General features: G+C 49.7%; 1 protein-coding gene across 1 annotated transcript in view; it reads right to left on the bottom strand.

Annotated features, from left to right (window-relative positions):
• Positions 1–13,890: 13,890 nt before the first annotated feature.
• Positions 13,891–24,111, bottom strand: part of NCAPD3 (non-SMC condensin II complex subunit D3) — an 84,798-nt gene continuing 74,577 nt past the window's right edge. Inside the window, exons 27-34 of the mRNA XM_088481760.1 lie at positions 23,859–24,058; positions 23,451–23,561; positions 23,183–23,362; positions 22,397–22,536; positions 22,187–22,323; positions 19,898–19,966; positions 16,515–16,632; positions 13,891–14,447 (exon numbers count right to left, since the gene is read on the bottom strand). Of these exons, the coding sequence (XP_088337886.1) occupies positions 14,348–14,447; positions 16,515–16,632; positions 19,898–19,966; positions 22,187–22,323; positions 22,397–22,536; positions 23,183–23,362; positions 23,451–23,561; positions 23,859–24,058 (1,055 nt within the window). The 3' untranslated portion in view covers positions 13,891–14,347. The remainder of the gene's footprint in view (positions 14,448–16,514; positions 16,633–19,897; positions 19,967–22,186; positions 22,324–22,396; positions 22,537–23,182; positions 23,363–23,450; positions 23,562–23,858; positions 24,059–24,111) is intronic.

The following is a 24,111-nucleotide window of genomic DNA, read 5'->3' as shown; positions in this document are numbered from 1 at the left end:
TGGTTTTCTCTTCACTATGTCTGGCAGTGAGAGAGCGATATGGCAAATTTGTCTCCCATCCGACTGTCCTGTAAAAAATGTACAGCGGAATTGGAGGTGGGAGACATGGTCCTTGAGGGATTATGTTTCAGATGCTATGCTCCCCCAGGTCCCTCTACAGTCCCTGTCACTCCGCAGGAGCCGCTGTGGGTGTGCTTTGCACAAGCACTAACGGCCATTGCGGGACATTTGGCTGTCCCTCCTGTGTTCTGCCCCCTAGGGTTCACACAGCTGCAGCTTATGCCCTCTCAGAGCCTGCTTCAGCTGGCTGCACCCATACAGGTGCTATCCCCCAGTGAGTTAATACAAGTCCCACTGCATTGCAAAATGGGGCTAAGGTTGGGAAGGAGGAAGCACCCCAAGGCAGACCGGCTAAAAGATTTTTGCCGTCGTCACTATCTACTCTATATGATGATGACGAGGTCTCATCTGATGATGGGGATCTCCCGGATGACTCTGACTCGGATTCCACCTCACGTGGATAGGATTCGAAGTCAAATATATATATTCCAGGTCTGATGCAAGCTGTCCGTGCGGCCTTGGTCATAGAGGAGGACAAACTTCCAGCACCTAAGTCCAGACATGTCCTTTTCAAGCCTGTAAAGGTGGCTGCTGCCATATTTCCTTTGTCCGACCAGCTGGTGGACCATCTGGAGGTGGAATGGAAAACACCTGGAAAGCGGTACCAGCTGTAGAAGCGTCTGGTCTATGCTTGTCCATTTGCTGAGGACTATTTTTCTAATTGGGAAACTTCACCGGCTGTGGATTCCCACATCACGCGCTTGGTTAAAAGCGCGACTCTCCCAATGCCTTCCATGTCGTCCCTGAAGGATACTACAGATAGTAAGGTGGAGGTTTATCTGAAATCCATTTATTCCCTTTCAGGTGCCGCGTGCAGACCAGCCATGGCTATCTGCTGGGTGGCTCGGGCTATGGAATGTTGGGCAAACACCCTGGAAGGGTCCTTGTCCTTGGATGCTACCAGACAGTTGAATCTTGTGGGCAACCTACGAGATTCAGCTATTTATATTAACGAACCTGCCTTGGATGTACGCTTATTAAATGCCAGGATCTCCATGGCGGCCATTGCAGCTCGCCGCTCTCTCTGTGGCTTCGCTCTTGGAGGTCAGATGTGGAAGAAGGGCTTGGAATGTTTACCCTATAATGGTAAGGTCCTGTTCGGCCTGGATTTGGACAAGATTGTGGATACACTGGCAACTGCTAAGTCGGCTTGTCTGCCATCTGCTCCTGCTCCCTCGGGGTCTCTGACTTCGTCCTTTTGGACCTATCGAGCCCCAGGTAAGGTTAGAACCCAGTCCTTTCCTAGGCCGTCAACTACCAAGAAAATTACCAGGCCTAAGAAACAAGCCTGGAGTGTGAGACGTCTAGCTGCCAAGCCTGACGAAAAGCCCTCAGCTTGACAGGGTGGGCCTCCCCCTGGGGAATGGCCGACTTCTTCAGTTCACCCAGCGCTGGTGTCAGACAACCACAGACAACTGGGTGAAAGAAGTGGTCTCTCCCCGGCTTACCCGGACCTGGGTCGTCTCTTTGATGGCATGGCTCTTGAGACATCCCTCCTAAGGTCCAAGGGTTTTTCCGGCTCTGTGGTTAACACCATGCTCAGAGCACAGAAACTCGCCTCTGCCAGGACTTACCACAGGGTGTGGCATACCTACTTTGAATAGTGTTGTGCCAGAGGTTACGACCCCCAAGTGTTTAGGGTATCCAGAGTTTTGGCTTTCCTGCAGGCGGGCTTGGACCTTGGTCTCCGCCTTGCTTAACTGAAGGTGCATGTCTCTGCCCTTTCAGTGCGGTTACAGCGAAGGATTTCTCATCTTTCTGATATCTGCACTTTCCTTCAAGGGGTCCTTCACATTCAGCCTCCCTTTGTCCCTCCTGTTGCGCCTTGGGATTTGGCTGTTGTCCTTAGGGCCCTCCATTTGAACCTCTGGACTCGGTGTATCTCATATGGCTTACTGCTGACAGTTTTTCTTCTGGCTGATTTGGGTGCTCTCTTGTCGTTCCCCATTTGTTATTTTTCACCAGGACATAGCGGTGCTTCGGACTCACCCTGGTTTCCTTCCTAAGGTGGTTTCTAGTTTCTACGTTATTGAGGAAATTATTGTACCGGCCATTAATTCCCCCGACCTCGCGGCAGGTGAGGCCTCATTGCATGTGGACCGTACTAGTTCCTTTCGGAAGTCAGACTCCTTGTTTGTACTCTATGGGTTCCATAAGAAGGGATGGCCAGCCAATACGCAAATTTTGGCTAGGTGGCTTTGCCTGGCGATCTCTGAGGCTTACATTCATGAGGGCCTTCCAGTGCCGCCCTCTGTTACTGCTCTTTCTACTTGGTCTGTGGGCAGCTCGCGTGGTGCCTCACCTGTTCAGCTTTGTAAGACGGCCCAGTGGTCCTCTGTCCAGACTTTTTTGAGGTATTATGCTTTTGATACCTTTGCCTCTCAGGATGCATCGTTAGGGCGGCGGATTCACCTCTCTGCACAGGAGCGTCCCCGCCCTTGAGGGTACTGCTTTGGGACATCCCCAAGGTCACCCTATGGACCCTGAAGTAGAAAATTAGATATGGTAAGAGCTTACCTTTGTTATCTCTCTTTCTACGTAGTCCATAGGGTCCACAGGGCACCCACCTGTGCTTCATATGGGCTTCACTCTGGTCACCGGTTTTCTGACTTTCTTCTCTCTTATCCTTCTCAGGCCTTTGGCTTGCTACACAACTGAGGTGGCTCGGGGGTGGGGTATATGAGTGGGACCCAGTGCACTACGTGGTGCCCGGATGACTCCCATTATCACCTATACCCCAAGGTCACCCTGTGGACCCTATGGACTTTGTAGAAAGAGATAACAAAGGTAAGTTCTTACCATAATCTTTTTTTTTTTTTCTCTCCTTGGTAGACGTGACTATAAGGTTATATATGTATGGTTCCTACAGTACATGCAGACTGGACACAGACGCTGAGTATACGTTCTATCACACTATAACAACACACAGCTAGATGGAGTGAACAAAGAAGGGGACTGCAGCTGGCTATCTGTGTGCATGTACCAAGTACCACACTGAGCGTTAGGTAATCACATGGGCCAAGCATGACGTGTATATGTATACCAGGTAACACACTGAGCATTAGGTAATCGCATGGGCCGAGCATGACGTGTACCAGGTACCACACTGAGCATTAGGTAATCGCATGGGCCGAGCATGACGTGTACCAGGTACCACACTGAGCATTAGGTAATCGCATGCGTCGTGTATATGTGTACCAGGTACCACACTGAGCATTAGGTAATCGCATGGGCCGAGCATGACGTGTACCAGGTACCACACTGAGCATTAGGTAATCGCATGCGTCGTGCATGACGTGTATATGTGTACCAGGTACCACACTGAGCATTAGGTAATCGCATGGGCCGAGCATGATGTGTATATGTGTGCCAATATGAGCATTAGGTAATGACCACTCACCCAGGACAGCGCCATTGCTAGGGCTTAGTAAATACCTGGGTACCTTGGTGGGGAAAGAATCACAGCTCTGAAATGACATTTAAAAAAGAACTGTGTCAAAAAAAGTTTAAAAAAAAAATAGGTAAACCCCAAAAAATTAATAAAAAAATGGGGAAAAATTGTTAAACAATAGGGAAATAGGTTCAGGGCTATTCTGCAAGTATGCGGCAGGTGTTTCTACTTCAGGGTCCACAGGGTTGACCTTGGGGTATAGGTTGGGAACCAAATCCGGGCACCACGCAGTTAAAGCTTTTAGCTCCCAGGATGCACTTGGGTCCACTCTCCCTATAACCCCGCCCCCCAGCCAGAGGCACCTCAGTTTAAGTTGGTGCCCGGCCGGAGTCGGGTCACCGTTAGTGCAGTGGGGAGCTGATTAGCAGCCCCTAAGCTTAAAATTTATTTAAAAAAAAAAGTTTTATTATTTTTTACTACTCTTCAGAGCGGCAGCGTCAGACTGTCCAATGGACGTCTAAGCTGCCGCTCCTACACCCCGCCGGCGCTGCGACGCCAGTACAGATCTGGGGATTGCAGCGGGACCCCAGAGTCTGTACTAGCCGGACTCTGGAGGAATCCCTAGGCTGCTGCCGGATCGACGGGGACAGGTAAGTCGCGTGGTCACCGCTTGCGGTGATCCACGTGTGTATGCAGCCTTATGCCTCCGGTCTCTGGGGACAGACCGGAGGCGCTAGCGGTGGCGGCGGGCTCCCCCTCCATGGAGGCATACCCCGCGTGTCCACTAGACCACCAGGGATTATAGCGGGAGCGGGAGCCGGCATCCCGGGGGGTTAATTGCTAGCCAGGGGAGGAAGCCTTCCCTGTCTAGTGGCTCCTCCCCTCAGCTCAGCGCGCCTTTCAACACGGTCTGGCGTCGCTGAGCTGCTTCCTCCGCAGGCCACGCTTCTTCTGAGGTCTCCAGCGGCCATTATCTCTCGGTGGTGCTGCAGAGCTCCTAGGATGTCAGTGAGCCCAGTCCCCCTGCGTACCTGGCCATTTTGGGTGAGTGTACACAGCACTATAGCCTTCCCAGACACTGAATCTGGGCAGTTGAATTTAGCGGCATTGTGCAGTATATTATATGTCATGCAAATGTATGTTTCTACTTCAGGGTCCACAGGGTTGACCTTGGGGTATAGCTTGGATCTGGATCCACGGGCACCATACAGTTAAAGCTTTATCTCCCAGGATGCACTTGGGTCCTCCTCCATACCCCGCCCCCGAGCCACAGGCACCTCAGTTTCAGTTTGGTGCCGGCCGAAGTCGGTTGCACTGTGCAGTGGGGCTGCAGGAGCAGCCCCATAGCTTTATTTTTAAAGAAGAAAAGTTTTTTATTTTTTTCTCTATGGCTTTACACTTAATGCGGCAGCATAGGACTGTCCTTCTGGACGTCCATGCTGCCGCTTCAACACCCCGCTGACGCTGCGACGCCAGTGCTGCTCTGGGGATCGCAACGGGACCCCGGAGTTATTCCTAGCATGGCTCCGGGACCTCCCTCTGACTGCTGCCGGACTCTACGGGGAACAGGTAAGCCGCGAGCAGCGCTCTTAGTGCCGCTCGCGGAGATAAATGCAGTCAGTTGCCGCCGGTCTCTGGGGACAGACCGGCGGCGCTAGTAGCGGCGGCGGGCTCCCCCTCATGCAGGCATACCCCACGCTCCGCTGGACCACCAGGGTATAAGTTCTGGAGGGGAACCGGCATCCCTGGGGTTAAATACTAGCCTGGGGAGGCAGCCTTCCCTGGTTTAGCGGCTCCCCTCAGCTCAGCGCGCCTTTTCTCATGTGTACTGGCGTCGCTGAGCTGCTCCTCTGCTGGCCACTCCTCCTCCAGAGCTCTCTGACTAACGCAGGCTCCCAGGCAGGTGCATGGTCAGGCCCCCTGTGTACCTCTCCCCACCTAAAGGACAGTGTACACGGCGCTTTAACTCCCCCCAGACACTGAATCTGGGTGGTTGAGGGCAGCGATTGGTGCAGTAAGTACAATCTTCCTGCATTGTATGTGACTTTGCTAGTGCTGCTGTCTGTACTTATTCTCTAATTGCTGTCAGCTTATATCTATCCCTTTGCTTCTCCTACAGCCCGAAGGTGTGTGGGGGAGGGGCGTTTTCTATTAACCTCACTTTTATAAATCATGTATTTGTGAGGTCAGTCACATATGGTACTGTGTAGCACACAACAGTATTTTTGGGCCTGTTTGTGTTGCATGCTGGTGAGTGCGGGGGTGTTAACACCGTATGTCCTCTGCTGATAAGTATTTATTGTATAATTACTGTATCATGTCTGATGAGGAGACTGAGCACTCCGGGGCTCCTGTGTTGCTTTCCTGCAGCCGCTGTTCTGCTGGTGTTAATGGGGGGGATTTATATCACAGTGCCAGCTGGCACCAGGCCCCTCTATACCCCCTATGCAGCAGGACCCCCCTTGGGCGATGTTTTCACAAGTGCTGACATCTATTGCAGATGTCGATCCCTACAGTGACCCCTTCTGGGGCATTGTCCCAGCACTCTATCTCCCATTCCCCGGATATTCCGCAGGTATTGCGGTCTCCCTCCGGGGCCCAGACTGTGAGACAGTATTCGGGGCTGCCTGTGTATGTCCAGCCTCCCCCTGTATCACAACGGTCTGTGGTGCCTTTTCAGAGCTTCCCTCAGTCGGCTCCTCCGCCTTGGGTGGATGTTCTCTCCAACTCGGTGCAGAGTTTGGCGGCCTCATCCTCGGCTTTTCAGTCATTGTTGCAGAGTGATGTGCCACAGAAGGCGACTAAGCGGCCTGTTGTGAATTTACTCACTGCGCAGGTATCAGAATCGGATCCCTCTTCAGATGATGGAGAGGTCCATGAGGATTCTGATTTGGGTGCTGTGGGACAGGAGGTTGTGCCTAGGTCCTCCATTAATGTTCCAGCATTACTTTGGGCGGTGCGGGCTATTCTCAATATAGAAGAGGAGGCACCGGTCCCTAAGTCGAAGTTTCCTGACTTCAGGAAAGCAAAGGTTACTTCTAATGTGTTCCCTCTGTCCGATCAGTTGGCGGATCATATGGCGGCGGCCTGGCAATTACCCAGCAAGAGATTCCAACCGCAGAAAGGGTTGGCTTCTCATTATCCCTTTCCTGAGGATCATTGCAGGAAATGGGAGACTCCACTGGCGGTGGATTCACATGTCACTCGCTTGGTTAAAACCGCTACGCTACCATTGCCGTCTATTTCCTCTTTAAAGGATCCAACGGACAGGAAAGTGGAGATTTGTTTGAAGCCCATTTACTCGCTCTCCGGAGCGGTGGCGTGGCCATTTCCTGGGTGGCTAAAGCCAAGCATGGACGCAAGCATGTTAACCTCTAGAGTTTCGGCTGCGGCTGTGTCTGCTCGGAGATCCTTGTGGCTGCGGTCCTGGAGGGCTGATGCGGACTCTAAAAAGGGTCTGGAGGCTCTCCCCTTTAATGGAGATTTGCAATTTGGTCCGGATTTGGACAAAATAGTGGATACCTTGGCTAAGTCCAAGTCGGCTTTCCTCCCTTCGGCTTCTGCGCCGGCTAGGGTGAGGAGCACTGCTGTTCGGTCCTTTCGGGTTCAGGGTAAGGCCAAGGGCCAGTCCTTCCCGAGACATTCAGCGACCAAAGCCTCATCCAAACCCAAGAAGCATGTGGAATGCTTGGCGCCCCTCTTCCAAACCGGAGGATAAACCAGCTGCCTGACGGGACGGGCCTCTCCCTGGGGGACCCCAGAGTGGGAGGCCGACTTCTCAGATTCGCCCAGGGTTGGTTCAGTACCACCACGGATGCTTGGGTTCGAGAAGTAGTCTCTCAGGGGTACGCCCTGTCGTTTCGGTGCAGGCCGCCCCACCAATTTTTTTGCACGAGTCCAAAGCTTCGCATCTCTGTTTCTGGTGCAGAGACCCAATGGGTCTCATCGCCCTATTCTGAATTTCAGGTCTCTGAACAAGTACCTCAGAGTTCCCAGGTTCAGGATGGAAACATGGCGGTCCATCATCCTGGCGATGGAACCAGGGGACTTCATGGTCTCCCTCGTTATCCAGGACGCCTATCTCCATGTGCCCGTGGCACCGGCACATCAGCGGTACCTGAGGTTTGCTATCCTAAACCATCACTACCAATTTTGGGCGTTGCCTTCCGTTCTTTCCACGGCTCCGAGGGTTTTCACCAAGGTGAGGGCAGTCATGGCTGCCCACCTTCGGGGTCAGGGTATACGGCTGCTGCCGTACCTGGACGATCTGCTGCTGCTGGCAAGTTCCCCGGAGGTGCTTCTTCATCATCTACACCTGACAATTGCTTGTCTTCAAGCACATGGGTGGTTAAGAAATTGGAAGAAATCGTCTCTGATCCCATCTCAACGGATGGTCCATATGGGAGCACTTCTGGACTCCAGTCAACAAAGGATTTTCTTGACTCTGGAAAAGGTATCCTCCCTACAACTGAGGATACACGGTTGCCTAAGCAGTGGCAGGGTGTCAATACATTCGGCAATGAGTCCTGGGGTCCATGGTGTCGGCATTCGACATGGTGGAGTTCGCCCAGTTCCATTCCAGGTTGTCCCGCCGGATCCGATCCCAGATGCTGATATTGTCCCCGGATGTGCGCCGGTCCTTGGTGTGGTGGCTGCAGTCAGCTCATCTCAGCCAGGGTCGCCCCTTTTGGATTCCGGACTGGGTTCTGCTCACGACAGATGCCAGTCTCCGGGGTTGAGGGGCAGTGACCGGCTCGTTGTCTCTTCAGGGCCGTTGGTCGGCGGAGGAGGCCGTACTTCCCATAAACATTCTAGAGCTACGGGCAGTGTACCGTGCTCTTCTGGCGTCAGGCACCGTTCTCGGAAGAGCAGTTCAGGTGCGATCAGAAAACGCCACCACGGTGGCATACATAAATCACCAGGGAGGAACTCGCAGTTGAGCTGCGATGTCGGAAGTGTCCCAAATCCTGACTTGGGCGGAATGCCACCTTCCAGCAATATCGGCAGTCTTCATCCCGGGAGTCCTCAATTGGGAGGCAGACTTCCTCAGCCGTCACGACGTGCATCCCGGGGAATGGTTGCTTCAACCAGAGGTGTTTCAACTTCTCGTGGACAAGTGGGGACTGCCGGAATTGGACCTGATGGCCTCTTGTCACAATTACAAGTTGCCCATATACGGCTCAAGGACAAGGGACGCGGGCGCAAGCCTAGTGGATGCGTTGTCAGTGAAATGGTCGTTTCACCTAGCGTATCTGTTTCCTCCAATCTCCCTGCTCCCTCGGGTACTCAGAAAGATCAAACGGGACGGAGGCACGTTTCTGCTGGTGGCTCCAGCGTGGCCCGGATGTCCTTGGTACTCCGATCTCAGGGGCCTGTCTGTAGACGCTCCGTACCTTCTGCTTCAACGTCGGGATCTGCTGTCTCAGGGTCCCTGCCTTTACCCGGATCTGGGTCGACTGTCTTTGACGGCATGGCTCTTGAGACAGCCGTCTTAAGGTCCCGGGGCTTTTCAGGCTCTGTCAACAGTACCATGCTTAGGGCATGTAGACCTGCCTCTGCACGGATTTACCACAGAGTGTGGCACACTTACTTTCAATGGTGCGAGTCTAGAAGCAATGACCCTCAGGTGTTCAGTGTTTCTAGGATCTTGGCATTTCTGCAGTCAGGTCTTGACCTGGGCTTACGGCTTGCTTCCCTAAAAGTTCATGTATCGGCCCTGTCAGTGTGGTTCCAACGAAGGATTACCTCACTGCCTCACGTTCACACCTTGTTCCAAGGTGTGCTGAGGATCCAGTCTCCCTTTGTGGCTCCGTGGGACTTGGCGGTGATTCTTCGGGTCCTGCAGGGACCTCCTTTTGAGCCTCTTGAGTCGGTTGACCTCAAGTGGTTAACACTTAAGACTGTGTTTCTCCTGGCTCTGGCTTCGGCCAGGAGGGTATCAGAGTTGGGGGCACTTTCCTGTAGCCCCCCTTCCTGATTTTTCATCAGGACAGGGCTGTGCTTCGCACCCGTCCTGAGTTTTTGCCTAAAGTGGTTTCTAAGTTCCACATAAATCAGGAACTTGTGGTACCAGCTTTTCAGGCTCCGGGTCTTCCGGCTGGCGAGGCTTCGCCAGACGTGGTCCGGGCTCTCAGAATTTATGTTGAACAGACGGCCTCTGTTAGGAAGTCCGATTCGTTGTTCATCCTCTTTGGTTTCCATAAGAGGGGTTGGCCTGCCAACAAACAAACTTTAGCCTGTTGGCTTTGTTCTGTTATTAGGGAGGCTTATATACAGGAACGTTTGCCTGTTCCAGCCTCGGTTAAGGCTCATTCCACTCGGTCTGTAGGCCCTTCTTGGGCTGCTAGACGTGGTGCCTCCGCTGTTCAGCTGTGCAAGGCAGCCACTTGGTCTTCAATTCAGACATTTTTGAGGTTTTATGCGTTTGACACCTTTGCCTCTCAGGATGCATCCTTCGGGCGCAGGATTCTCCTTTCTGCTCAGGAGCGTCCCCGCCCTTAGTTGAACTGCTTTGGGACATCCCCAAGGTCAACCCTGTGGACCCTGAAGTAGAAAACAAGAGATATGGTAAGAACTTACCTTTGTTATCTCTGTTTCTACGAAGTCCATAGGGCGCCCGCCCTGACGTACCTGGCTTCATATGGGCTGTGTTACTGGTCACCGGTTTCCCGTCTCCTTTTCTGTGAGTATGGTTCTAGAGTGTTCCAGTTTTCTCTCTGTTTTTCTCTCCTCCTCCGGCCTTTGGCTACTTACAAACTGAGGTGCCTCTGGCTGGGGGGCGGGGTTATAGGGAGAGTAGGCCCAAGTGCATCCTGGGAGCTAAAAGCTTTAACTGCGTGGTGCCCGGATTTGGTTCCCAACCTATACCCCAAGGTCAACCCTGTGGATTTCATACAAACAGAGATAACAAAGGTAAGTTCTTACCATATCTCTTGTTTTTCTAGAATAGGATATTAGCGGCAGGTGCACAAATGCAGAATTTTTAAAATCTTACTTTAGGGACATCAAAATATGCTAGTACCCATTTTCATGTACCCCAAATTTGATGGGACCACTTAAAAAAACTAAAAAAAATAACCTAAGTGCTCTTCTGCATCACTTCTTCAATGTCGGGAATAAAACACCTGCTGCGGCTATTTAAATCCCCGACTTTCAGTTGCAGGCTAAAACGGGGGTACCCATAGTGATCCCCCATGTTTTTACAACTTTAGGGGGGTCCTACAATTTTTTTTAAAGAAAATTTTGTAACTTTATGCAAATCCCACTTCGCAGGCTCCCGTTTGTTTCATATTGAATACGAGGATAAGTGGGCGCGCGCCCGATACTTTATTCCAGGTAAAAGCTCCGATATGAAACGTAAACTTTGACAGCGAAGTTTACGTTTCATATTGAATTCCCCTCTATATCTCTGGCCGCCATAGCGCTCAGCCAGGTATCTGTAGTGGAATTGGATGAGTCACCTCACAAAGTCCTTTGTCCTTTCCTGAGACCTAAACCTATCACTTCGATCAGGATTCCAGGCGTCTGTCTTCCGCCGTCTGGTTAATGACAGTCGTCTAGATTTAGACGCCTTTCATTAGTACCACGCTGGGATTAGAACGTCTGGAAGCCGGCGGTCAGGATTTAGACCATCGGCTTCCAAACTACATCCCCTACTGACTGCAGCAACAGATGGAGAAAAGATTATACAGTATAATTCAGGGCGCTTCCTTACCGCAGAGGCTCTGCCAGCGCTGGGGTACAGTATAGCTACAGTGTGCCCTTATCTCCTGCCTGTACATCACTAACCGCCACTGCCCAGCAATCTCCTCTTCTTCGCCATGATGTAATGTGTTAGTATCTGGTTACTTTATATTTATAATATACTCGTCAAGACATTTTAATGAATGGTACAGTTTAGGCCATGGTACCCGTGTACAGAATGTTTTATTTCTAAAACATTTGATTAAAAACTCTACACAAACTTACTAGACAGAGAAACAAATGTCTGAGGGAAAGACCTGGGCAATGAGCTCGTGTGACTAACGCTGGGCATACACTATACAATTATCTGTCAGATATCTGTCCAATCTGGCTGGTGGGAATGAAAACCAGGTAATGTACGGGAACCAATGACAATCGCGCATTTGCTGACAAACGCTGGAAAACAGACAAAAATGGTCGTTCAGACAAATTGGATAAAACACAAATTTAGCCAATTTGAACAATTTTTTTTTTTTTGGTCTTTTTTTTAGTGTTTAAAACCATATGATGACTGTCATTTGCTCCCATACATTACCAGGCTTTCACTCCAACCAGCCAGATTGGACAGATAATTGTATAGTGGATGCCCAGCTTTAAGGGGCTCATCCACTAGACGATCTACTCCCTGTCCAACCTCTATAAACGATTTTCTCTTGATTTTTTCCCGTGAAATTTTATCTTTGTCTGAGCAATTTGCAAACGATCTTTAATAGATCAAGTGAAATTGACCTGCATGTTCGGTCGACTGATGAAACGACCAGCGGGAGCGCGCATCGCTGATCGTGAACAACCAAACACTGCACGATTTATAAACGATAATGTCATTACCGTTCAATCGCCTGCTAAAATCGTGCAGTGGATGCCCCCCTTAAGTATATTAGATGGAAAACCTCTACATCGAGGACGGTAAGTCCCACCGACCCTACATCTGTATATGTAGGTTCAGCTCGTGCTTCTCCATACTGTGGTTATGGCACCTGCACCCAGCAGAGGATCTTACCCACATTCATCATAAGTCCATGATATCAGTCACTTGCCCAGAGCTGGGGGTCCCCTTTATGCCACCTCTATCTGCTCAGTGGGGTGGCAGGAACAGAATAAGCACTGATGTAGCCACAGCGCCATCTACCAACTATATAACGTAATAACCCAATCATCACAGACAGCTACTGTACATTCCAAGTAACATTTCCCTAATCCAGAAGTTCCCCAACAGCTCAGGTGTTAGAGATGGCCATGGCTGAGCTCAGGTGGCTTAATTAGTGTCTCAGACAATTTGATGTAACCACCTGTGCTCGGCCATCTCTCTAACACCTGTGCTCAGCCATGGCCATCTCTCTAACACCTGTGCTCAGCCATGGCCATCTCTCTAACACCAGTGCTCAGCCATGGCCATCTCTCTAACACCAGTGCTCAGCCATGGCCATCTCTCTAACACCAGTGCTCAGCCATGGCCATCTCTCTAACACCAGTGCTCAGCCATGGCCATCTCTCTAACACCATGGCCATCTCTCTAACACCAGTGCTCAGCCATGGCCATCTCTCTAACACCTGTGCTCAGCCATGGCCATCTCTCTAACACCTGTGCTCAGCCATGGCCATCTCTAACACCTGTGCTCAGCCATGGCCATCTCTCTAACACCTGTGCTCAGCCATGGCCATCTCTCTAACACCTGTGCTCAGCCATGGCCATCTCTCTAACACCTGTGCTCAGCCATGGCCATCTCTAACACCTGTGCTCAGCCATGGCCATCTCTCTAACACCTGTGCTCAGCCATGGCCATCTCTAACACCTGTGCTCAGCCATGGCCATCTCTCTAACACCAGTGCTCAGCCATGGTCATCTCTAACACCTGAGCTGTTGGGGAGCCCTGAGGAGCGTGTATGGGAACCTCTGCCCTAATCACTTGTGGATCACATTAGTAACCAGGTACAATATGAGAGAATGTTACCACTAATAGCCGGGCAGACTGCGTTACCCTGTCTCCTGGATAAGACTAGAACCCACGGGCACTAAAGACGCCAGCGCTGGCCCAGCTCCTGATGCGTAATACTGAGCATTTATCCTCACAGCGCTTTAAAACGCAGATTATAACGAGAGCATGTGACAGGGTCTCCCCAAATACAATATATTTCACTTTTACACATTTCCAAAATGTGTCGTTTAGCAATTTATAACCACTCCTGAGACACCCGCCCCACTACACAGGCAGAGGTAAGCTTTTAGCTTACACTGAGTATAGCAGTGATTCCCAACCTCGGTCCTCAGGGCACACTAACAGTCCTGGTATTAGTGATATCCATGATTGTGCACAGATGGTTCAATCAAATAACTGAGGAACTAATTAAGTTACCTGTGCTCAAGTATGGCTATCCCTAAAACCTGGACTGTTAGTGTGCCTTGAGGACCGTGGTTGGGTCGTGAAAACCCTGGATAATACCATACTAATGGTGCATACACACGATCAGATTTTTCCTTCAGATATGAACGATAACGATTTAAAAATCGTTCAGTCGTTCATATCTGAAGGAAAATCGTTCATATCTGACATGCCTGAACGACGGACGATCAACGATGCGCGTTCCCGTTTGTCAGATAACGATTTCTGACATCTGATGGGTTTGCAGTCAGACTTGGACGATTCCATTCATTTTAATGCAGTCAAAAATCGTTCAAAACTTTGGTAAAATCGTTCAAATCGTTTAGTCGTTCATCTGACAAATCTGACCATGTGTACGCTCCATAAGGCTCCGCACAGCAGCCGAGTGCAACAGCAGAACCGCAGCGCAGAATGAGGATCTAATAATCAGCCCGTTCCCCGACCTTACACACAGATTAGCAGGACGCGTCAGACTGCAGCCCTTTAATACATGAAAGCACCGTAAAACGAATACAGCAGGTGTCTGTGCTATAGTCTGATCTCTGCATAAAATGAACATTGCAAATTAGCGACATGGTTACACAAAATCGTACAAAAGTCGAGCAGCGATATATACACAGGGAAACGGACATGGAAGTATGAACACAATGTAAGGCGAGACTGGGGGAGCCAATAACGTGACACTTGTGTCCCCCAATATATCCAACATGTTCTAGTTGGTTGGTCTGAGCGGAGCACGTCCTGACGGCTGACGGCGGTTACTTCTCCTCTGCGCCGGTGACTCCACGTTCCACTGCCGGGGCTGCGGCTCCCTAAGAGAGGGGGAAAAAAGCCGCAGACTAAGTATAACCAGCGCCGCAGCAGTAGTGGGTACAGCAGATAGCAAGCAGAGCCTCATGTGTATAACAACCAGACTGCCTGCCTTATATATACACAGTACAAAGGACAGAACGTCTGCCTTATATACACACAGTACACGGGACAGAACGTCTGCCTTATATACACACAGTACAAAGGACAGAACGTCTGCCTTATATATACACCGTACAAGGGACAGAACGTCTGCCTTATATATACACAGTACAAGGGACAGAACGTCTGCCTTATATACACACAGTACACGGGACAGAACGTCTGCCTTATATACACACCGTACAAGGGACAGAACGTCTGCCTTATATATACACAGTACAAGGGACAGAACGTCTGCCTTATATATACACAGTACACGGGACAGAACGTCTGCCTTATATACACACAGTACAAAGGACAGAACGTCTGCCTTATATACACACAGTACACGGGACAGAACGTCTGCCTTATATATACACCGTACAAGGGACAGAGTGCCTGCCTTATATATACACCGTACAAGGGACAGAATGACTATGAGTGTGACAGTATCCCAGGTGTGACCCACATTATACAGCGCTGGGACTGTATCCCAGGTGTGACACACTTTATACAGCGCCGTGACTGTATCCTAGGTGTGACACATTATACAGTGCTGTGACTGTATCTTAGGTGTGACATTATACAGCGCTGTGACTGTATCCTAGGTGTGACGCACATTATACAGCGCTGTGACCCACATTATACAGCGCGGTGACTGTATCCCAGGTGTGACCCACATTATACAGCGCGGTGACTGTATCTTAGGTGTGACATTATACAGCGCTGTGACTGTATCCTAGGTGTGACACACTTTATACAGCGCTGTGACTGTATCCCAGGTGTGACCCACATTATACAGCGCGGTGACTGTATCTTAGGTGTGACATTATACAGCGCTGTGACTGTATCCTAGGTGTGACGCACATTATACAGCGCTGTGACTGTATCCCAGGTGTGACCCACATTATACAGCGCTGTGACTGTATCCCAGGTGTGACCCACATTATACAGCGCGGTGACTGTATCTTAGGTGTGACATTATACAGCGCTGTGACTGTATCCTAGGTGTGACACACTTTATACAGCGCTGTGACTGTATCCCAGGTGTGACCCACATTATACAGCGCTGTGACCGTATCCTAGGTGTGAAACACATTATACAGCGCTGTGACTGTATCCTAGGTGTGACACACATTATACAGCGCTGTGACTGTATCTTAGGTGTGACACACATTATACAGTGCTGTGACTGTATCTTAGGTGTGACATTATACAGCGCTGTGACTGTATCCTAGGTGTGACACACTTTATACAGCGCTGTGACTGTATCCCAGGTGTGACCCACATTATACAGCGCTGTGACCGTATCCTAGGTGTGACACACATTATACAGCGCTGTGACTGTATCCTAGGTGTGACACACATTATACAGCGCTGTGACTGTATCTTAGGTGTGACACACATTATACAGTGCTGTGACTGTATCTTAGGTGTGACATTATACAGCGCTGTGACTGTATCCTAGGTGTGACCCACATTATACAGCGCTGTGACTGTATCCCAGGTGTGACCCACATTATACAGCGCTGTGACTGTATCCCAGGTGTGACCCACATTATACAGCGCGGTGACTGTATCCCAGGTGTGACCCACATTATACAGCGCGGTGACTGTATCCCAGGTGTGACCCACATTATACAGCGCGGTGACTGTATCTTAGGTGTGACATTATACAGCGCTGTGACTGTATCCTAGGTGTGACACACTTTATACAGCGCTGTGACTGTATCCCAGGTGTGACCCACATTATACAGCGCTGTGACCGTATCCTAGGTATGACACACATTATACAGCGCTGTGACTGTATCTTAGGTGTGACACACATTATACAGCGCTGTGACTGTATCCCAGGTGTGACACACTTTATACAGCGCTGTGACTGTTTCTCGAGTCTGATTTTATACCACAAATTATACAACACTTACGGCTTGTCTGGCGACATTATACACAAGACGTCTCCCTCCTGGTCCCGGGAAGCGTTGATGGTTTGGTTTGAACCGATATAACTGACTCCAGCTCCAAAAGTGACATTATGAATAGTCCCTGCAAAGCACAAAACACACAATGATATAACTGACAATCACTAGGAACTGGTCACTTACACACAAAGTGAATAGAAGCCAGCATGAAGAGTGTGTGTATATAATGTGGACTTCTAATGAAACCTAAGCAAAATACATTAAAAGCATTAAATACCTATAAAATCTGCAATTGATTCCTTTGATATCCAGCATGGCTCCTCTGAGCAATATCATGTCTAGTGACTGGGTCCTCTTGAATGTGATCGCTGACATCCACTGCAACGACCACTAGATGGCGCAATGTCCCCATATGCAGCATAGGATCCCACAGTATTCCCTGAAAGCCCTCTAGGTGGCACACTATCACCATATGCAGCATAGGATCCCACAGTATTCCCTGAAAGCCCTCTAGGTGGCACACTATCACCATATGCAGCATAGGATCCCACAGTATTCCCTGAAAGCCCTCTAGGTGGCACACTATCACCATATGCAGCATAGGATCCCACAGTTTTCCCTGAAAGCCCTCTAGGTGGCACACTATCACCATATGCAGCATAGGATCCCACAGTATTCCCTGAAAGCCCTCTAGGTGGCACACTATCACCATATGCAGCATAGGATCCCACAGTATTCCCTGAAAGCCCTCTAGGTGGCACACTATCACCATATGCAGCATAGGATCCCACAGTATTCCCTGAAAGCCCTCTAGGTGGCACACTATCACCATATGCAGCATAGGATCCCACAGTATTCCCTGAAAGCCCTCTAGGTGGCACACTATCACCATATGCAGCATAGGATCCCACAGTTTTCCCTGAAAGCCCTCTAGGTGGCACACTATCACCATATGCAGCATAGGATCCCACAGTATTCCCTGAAAGCCCTCTAGGTGGCACACTATCACCATATGCAGCATAGGATCCCACAGTATTCCCTGAAAGCCCTCTAGGTGGCACACTATCACCATATGCAGCATAGGATCCCACAGTATTCCCTGAAAGCCCTCTAGGTGGCACACTATCACCATATGCAGCATAGGATCCCACAGTATTCCCTGAAAGCCCTCTAGGTGGCACACTATCACCATATGCAGCATAGGATCCCACAGTATTCCCTGAAAGCCCTCTAGGTGGCACACTATCACCATATGCAGCATAGGATCCCACAGTATTCCCTGAAAGCCCTCTAGGTGGCACACTATCACCATATGCAGCATAGGATCCCACAGTATTCCCTGAAAGCCCTCTAGGTGGCACACTATCACCATATGCAGCATAGGATCCCACAGTATTCCCTGAAAGCCCTCTAGGTGGCACACTATCACCATATGCAGCATAGGATCCCACAGTATTCCCTGAAAGCCCTCTAGGTGGCACACTATCACCATATGCAGCATAGGATCCCACAGTATTCCCTGAAAGCCCTCTAGGTGGCACACTATCACCATATGCAGCATAGGATCCCACAGTATTCCCTGAAAGCCCTCTAGGTGGCACACTATCACCATATGCAGCATAGGATCCCACAGTATTCCCTGAAAGCCCTCTAGGTGGCACACTATCACCATATGCAGCATAGGATCCCACAGTATTCCCTGAAAGCCCTCTAGGTGGCACACTATCACCATATGCAGCATAGGATCCCACAGTATTCCCTGAAAGCCCTCTAGGTGGCACACTATCACCATATGCAGCATAGGATCCCACAGTATTCCCTGAAAGCCCTCTAGGTGGCACACTATCACCATATGCAGCATAGGATCCCACAGTATTCCCTGAAAGCCCTCTAGGTGGCACACTATCACCATATGCAGCATAGGATCCCACAGTATTCCCTGAAAGCCCTCTAGGTGGCACACTATCACCATATGCAGCATAGGATCCCACAGTATTCCCTGAAAGCCCTCTAGGTGGCACACTATCACCATATGCAGCATAGGATCCCACAGTTTTCCCTGAAAGCCCTCTAGGTGGCACACTATCACCATATGCAGCATAGGATCCCACAGTATTCCCTGAAAGCCCTCTAGGTGGCACACTATCACCATATGCAGCATAGGATCCCACAGTATTCCCTGAAAGCCCTCTAGGTGGCACACTATCACCATATGCAGCATAGGATCCCACAGTATTCCCTGAAAGCCCTCTAGGTGGCACACTATCACCATATGCAGCATAGGATCCCACAGTATTCCCTGAAAGCCCTCTAGGTGGCACACTATCACCATATGCAGCATAGGATCCCACAGTATTCCCTGAAAGCCCTCTAGGTGGCACACTATCACCATATGCAGCATAGGATCCCACAGTATTCCCTGAAAGCCCTCTAGGTGGCACACTATCACCATATGCAGCATAGGATCCCACAGTATTCCCTGAAAGCCCTCTAGGTGGCACACTATCACCATATGCAGCATAGGATCCCACAGTATTCCCTGAAAGCCCTCTAGGTGGCACACTATCACCATATGCAGCATAGGATCCCACAGTATTCCCTGAAAGCCCTCTAGGTGGCACACTATCACCATATGCAGCATAGGATCCCACAGTATTCCCTGAAAGCCCTCTAGGTGGCACACTATCACCATATGCAGCATAGGATCCCACAGTATTCCCTGAAAGCCCTCTAGGTGGCACACTATCACCATATGCAGCATAGGATCCCACAGTATTCCCTGAAAGCCCTCTAGGTGGCACACTATCACCATATGCAGCATAGGATCCCACAGTATTCCCTGAAAGCCCTCTAGGTGGCACACTATCACCATATGCAGCATAGGATCCCACAGTATTCCCTGAAAGCCCTCTAGGTGGCACACTATCACCATATGCAGCATAGGATCCCACAGTATTCCCTGAAAGCCCTCTAGGTGGCACACTATCACCATATGCAGCATAGGATCCCACAGTATTCCCTGAAAGCCCTCTAGGTGGCACACTATCACCATATGCAGCATAGGATCCCACAGTATTCCCTGAAAGCCCTCTAGGTGGCACACTATCACCATATGCAGCATAGGATCCCACAGTATTCCCTGAAAGCCCTCTAGGTGGCACACTATCACCATATGCAGCATAGGATCCCACAGTATTCCCTGAAAGCCCTCTAGGTGGCACACTATCACCATATGCAGCATAGGATCCCACAGTATTCCCTGAAAGCCCTCTAGGTGGCACACTATCACCATATGCAGCATAGGATCTCACAGTATTCCCTGAAAGCCCTCTAGGTCGCACGCTGTCCCTGTATGCAGCATAGGATCTCAGTATTCCCTGCATACTTACGGTCGGGGGTACTGATTGCTCTTCCCTCTAGTGTCACATTGGATTTCTGGTCCAAACTGCGGAATGAATCTGCAAAGAACAAAAATAAAACCAACGGGTGAGAAATGCTGAAGTTGCAGTTTTATATCTCTCTGTACATTGTGCGGGAAGAAGGATGGAAATGGTCCCTCACCAGGCGTTAATGTAACAATGGATGACAGCGGCTTTACTCACCGACTAGCATGCAAGCTATCAGCATCGTTACAGCAGCTGTCACTGGCTTAGGGCACTGCTCACTCCTTTCTTAGCAGGACATAAGCCATGCACTGACCACATACAGGCGGCTGTGTTACCCCGATTGCAGATCACCCCCCTCCCCCCCCCCAGTGACTACGTTACTATATATATATATATATATATATATATATATATATATATAGATCTAAGTATATATCAGACAAGCTGGGCTGTGTAGTTCCACAGCAGCTTGAGTGCCACACATTACTTACCCCCGTTATAGCGACGCACTAAAGCCACAGATCAGACCACTCACATCTGCTCAGTGTTCATCCCTTTACCCTATAGGGTGCTGCAATGTATAATGACTGGTGACATATCACCCCGGACGTGTATAACGTATAATCATTGGCCTGGTGTGTAAGGTGTATAATGATTGGCCTGGTGTGTAAGGTGTATAATGATTGGCCTGGTGTGTATGATGTGTGATCATTGGCCTGGTGTGTAAGGTGTATAATGATTGGCCTGGTGTGTAATCATTGGCCTGGTGTGTATGATGTGTGATCATTGGCCTGGTGTGTATGGTGTACAATGATTGGCCTGGTGTGTAAGTATGTATGGGGTGTAATCATTGGCCTGGTGTGTAAGGTGTATAATGATTGGCCTGGTGTGTAATCATTGGCCTGGTGTGTAAGTGTGTATGGTGTACAATGATTGGCCTGGTGTGTAAGTATGTATGGGGTGTAATCATTGGCCTGGTGTGTAAGGTGTATAATGATTGGCCTGGTGTGTAATCATTGGCCTGGTGTGTAAGTGTGTATGGTGTACAATGATTGGCCTGGTGTGTAAGTATGTATGGGGTGTAATCATTGGCCTGGTGTATAATGATTGGCCTGATGTGTAAGGTGTATAATGATTGGCCTGGTGTGTAAGGTGTATAATGATTGGCCTGGTGTGTAAGGTGTATAATGATTGGCCTGGTGTGTAAGGTGTATAATGATTGGCCTGGTGTGTAAGGTGTATAATGATTGGCCTGGTGTGTATGATGTGTGATCATTGGCCTGGTGTGTAAGGTGTATAATGATTGGCCTGGTGTGTAATCATTGGCCTGGTGTGTAAGTGTGTATGGTGTACAATGATTGGCCTGGTGTGTAGGTATGTATGGGGTGTAATCATTGGCCTGGTGTGTAAGGTGTATAATGATTGGCCTGGTGTGTAAGGTGTATAATGATTGGCCTGGTGTGTAAGGTGTATAATGATTGGCCTGGTGTGTAAGGTGTATAATGATTGGCCTGGTGTGTAATCATTGGCCTGGTGTGTATGGTGTACAATGATTGGCCTGGTGTGTAAGTATGTATGGGGTGTAATCATTGGCCTGGTGTGTAAGGTGTATAATGATTGGCCTGGTGTGTAAGGTGTATAATGATTGGCCTGGTGTGTAAGGTGTATAATGATTGGCCTGGTGTGTAAGGTGTATAATGATTGGGCTGGTGTGTAAGGTGTATAATGATTGGCCTGGTGTGTATGATGTGTGATCATTGGCCTGGTGTGTAAGTGTGTATGGTGTACAATGATTGGCCTGGTGTGTAAGGTGTATGTTTGGCCTGGTGTGTAAGGTGTGTATGATGTGTGATCATTGGCCTGGTGTGTAAGTGTGTATGGTGTATAATGATTGGCCTGGTGTGTATGGTGTATAATGATTGGCCTGGTGTGTAAAGTGAGTATGGTGTATAATGATTGGCCTGGTGTGTATGGTGTGTAATCATTGGCCTGGTGTGTAAGTGTGTATGGTGTATAATGATTGGCCTGGTGTGTAAGGTTATTAGCAATTGCACAACGAGCATCTCCACTAACTTCTGTTTGGACAAGTTCCTGAGACGATGACATGTCAGTGTGGGGGACGGTGACCGGCAGCCGTATTACATGCTGTTACACCGTGTGATGTATATTGTCAGTCACTCCCTTATCGCGTGCCTATTACTAATATCTCTGTGTACACCCAGAAAAAGGAGACTTCCGGAACCATCACCCGTGAACGCTGCATGGGTGTCACACTTCCCATCTGATCCTTACCTAGCTTACTTCCGCTCATGCTGGAGGGGGACGGCGTCGCAGGCTGCGCCCCAATACTCTTGCTCCGTGGCTTTAAGTTGCCCTCCACGGTCTTCCTGGCGGAGTTCAGGATAGCGACAGTGCTGAGCGACATCTGCCTGCAAGACAACCGACACGTCAGCACTTCCGTCTTCCAACGGGATACCTCATAACTCGGGACAGTCTCTTTACCTGGGCCTGGTGACCGGTCCTGCCAGAACGCCGACCCGGGGCATCGTAATGGGTGTGGAAGGTGCAGCTCCCCCCGTCGCCTCCTCTATAGTGGACAGAGGAGATCTGTGAGCACTGAGGTTCCCGGCAGGAGAGGAGCCCTGGAAACAGCACAATGAGGAGGAGGAAAATGATGAGGACAAGGACAGCTGGAAAATTCCCTAACTGAGCCCCAGAAATACTCCTGTAACCGTCCCAGCCGATATGGAAGCTTGATACAGGCAGAACGGATCTAATAGTCTAAGCCAAGACATTCAAAGGAAAACGAAAGGACATTTTAATTTACTGTCTCCTATGGTCTTCGTCTAATATTAGGGAATGAATCTATGTAATATCCAAGCTCTAAGACCATATCATTTTATGACTAAGCTAAGAAGTCTACAGAGCCCAGCTCAGTGGAGGTGCCATTCTTTGTCTTCTATTCCCCACAATCCCCTTATCTTCTCCAAGTGCTCTCCTGTCACTCTTACTGAGCTGTGCTCATGACTCAATAGTATGGATGTAGGCGTGGATTAGAGGGAACGTGCATCATCATTGGGGGCCGGGTATAATAAAACATGGCCAGGTCCAAAAAGTATAGGAGAGGTGTCAGACGACGCCCTACGTATGTGCATAAATCGGTCACTAAGCGGAATTATGACCAGTACAGACACTGCCCATCTGAGACCATTGCTGGTTACAGTGCCATTGTTGTATGATGCCCCCGCATAGTACAGGCACCCCCCCAAACAGTGGCTACGTCCTCACCTGCGGACTGCCAGGTACAACGGCCTCTGGACTCACACCGGCGACTGCCTGCTCGCTTTGTCCCTTCTCCAGCGCCAGCTGCTCCTCGTACTTCTTCATGTCGTACTCCAGCTCTGCGGCCAACTGTTTGTCACCGGCAAAGAAATCCTTAATCTCATCCCTGTAATCTTCCATCATCTCCTGCCGGAGGGGAGAGACCACCTAACGTGACCCAGGGGGTTCAGCATCATCACTCGCATTCTCTAGATTCCTCGCAGAGCCCACTTACCCGCAGGTAATTCATGAGGTCGCGCAGCGCCGGGATTCGCTGCTGCTCCAGGAAGCCCTTCAGCGAGGAGATTATGGGGATGATGTTTTCTATGAAATTCTTCTTTTGAACCTTGGCGGAGAGAATACAATTACTTGTAGTGTCAATAAACGCCATGAAAACAATGCGAACGAATAGCACTTAAAATGGCGCAGAAATGCGTTTACTACCTATATTGCTACAACCGGTCATTATCTTTATGCTGGCGATTATATGGCAGCATTAAAGGCGTCATAATTCTAATGCTAAGCTGGAAATGCTTGCCTGCCCTAACAAACATTACCTGCTCTTGATCACGGGCAAAACCTCTCCGCCCCTCCAACAAAGTTAAAGTAAAGAGATTTGGGGTGAATTATTAATATTTCTTACCTGGGAGATTAATTTCTTCTGCGCCACCTGAATGACCACATTGGCCATCGCCATTTCATCGTCCTCCCCACCAACGTCCTCCCCGGGCTTAGATCTCATGGCCGACAACTTGATCTCCTTGCAGCTCATGATCTCAAAGATGTCCGAGAGCAGCTCATTGGCCTCCATGTCCGTCGGTAAAACCTCGTCCACAAAACAAGCTGCGTCAGATGGGAAGAACAGAAGATGCTCCTGGTCATGAAGAACAGGTCTC

The sequence above is a fragment of the Taudactylus pleione genome, unplaced genomic scaffold (genome assembly GCF_031769625.1).
Source record: "Taudactylus pleione unplaced genomic scaffold, aTauple2 ptg000278l, whole genome shotgun sequence".
In the NCBI taxonomy this organism is placed as follows: domain Eukaryota; kingdom Metazoa; phylum Chordata; class Amphibia; order Anura; family Myobatrachidae; genus Taudactylus; species Taudactylus pleione.
This window is presented reverse-complemented; position numbering and strand designations above follow the sequence as displayed.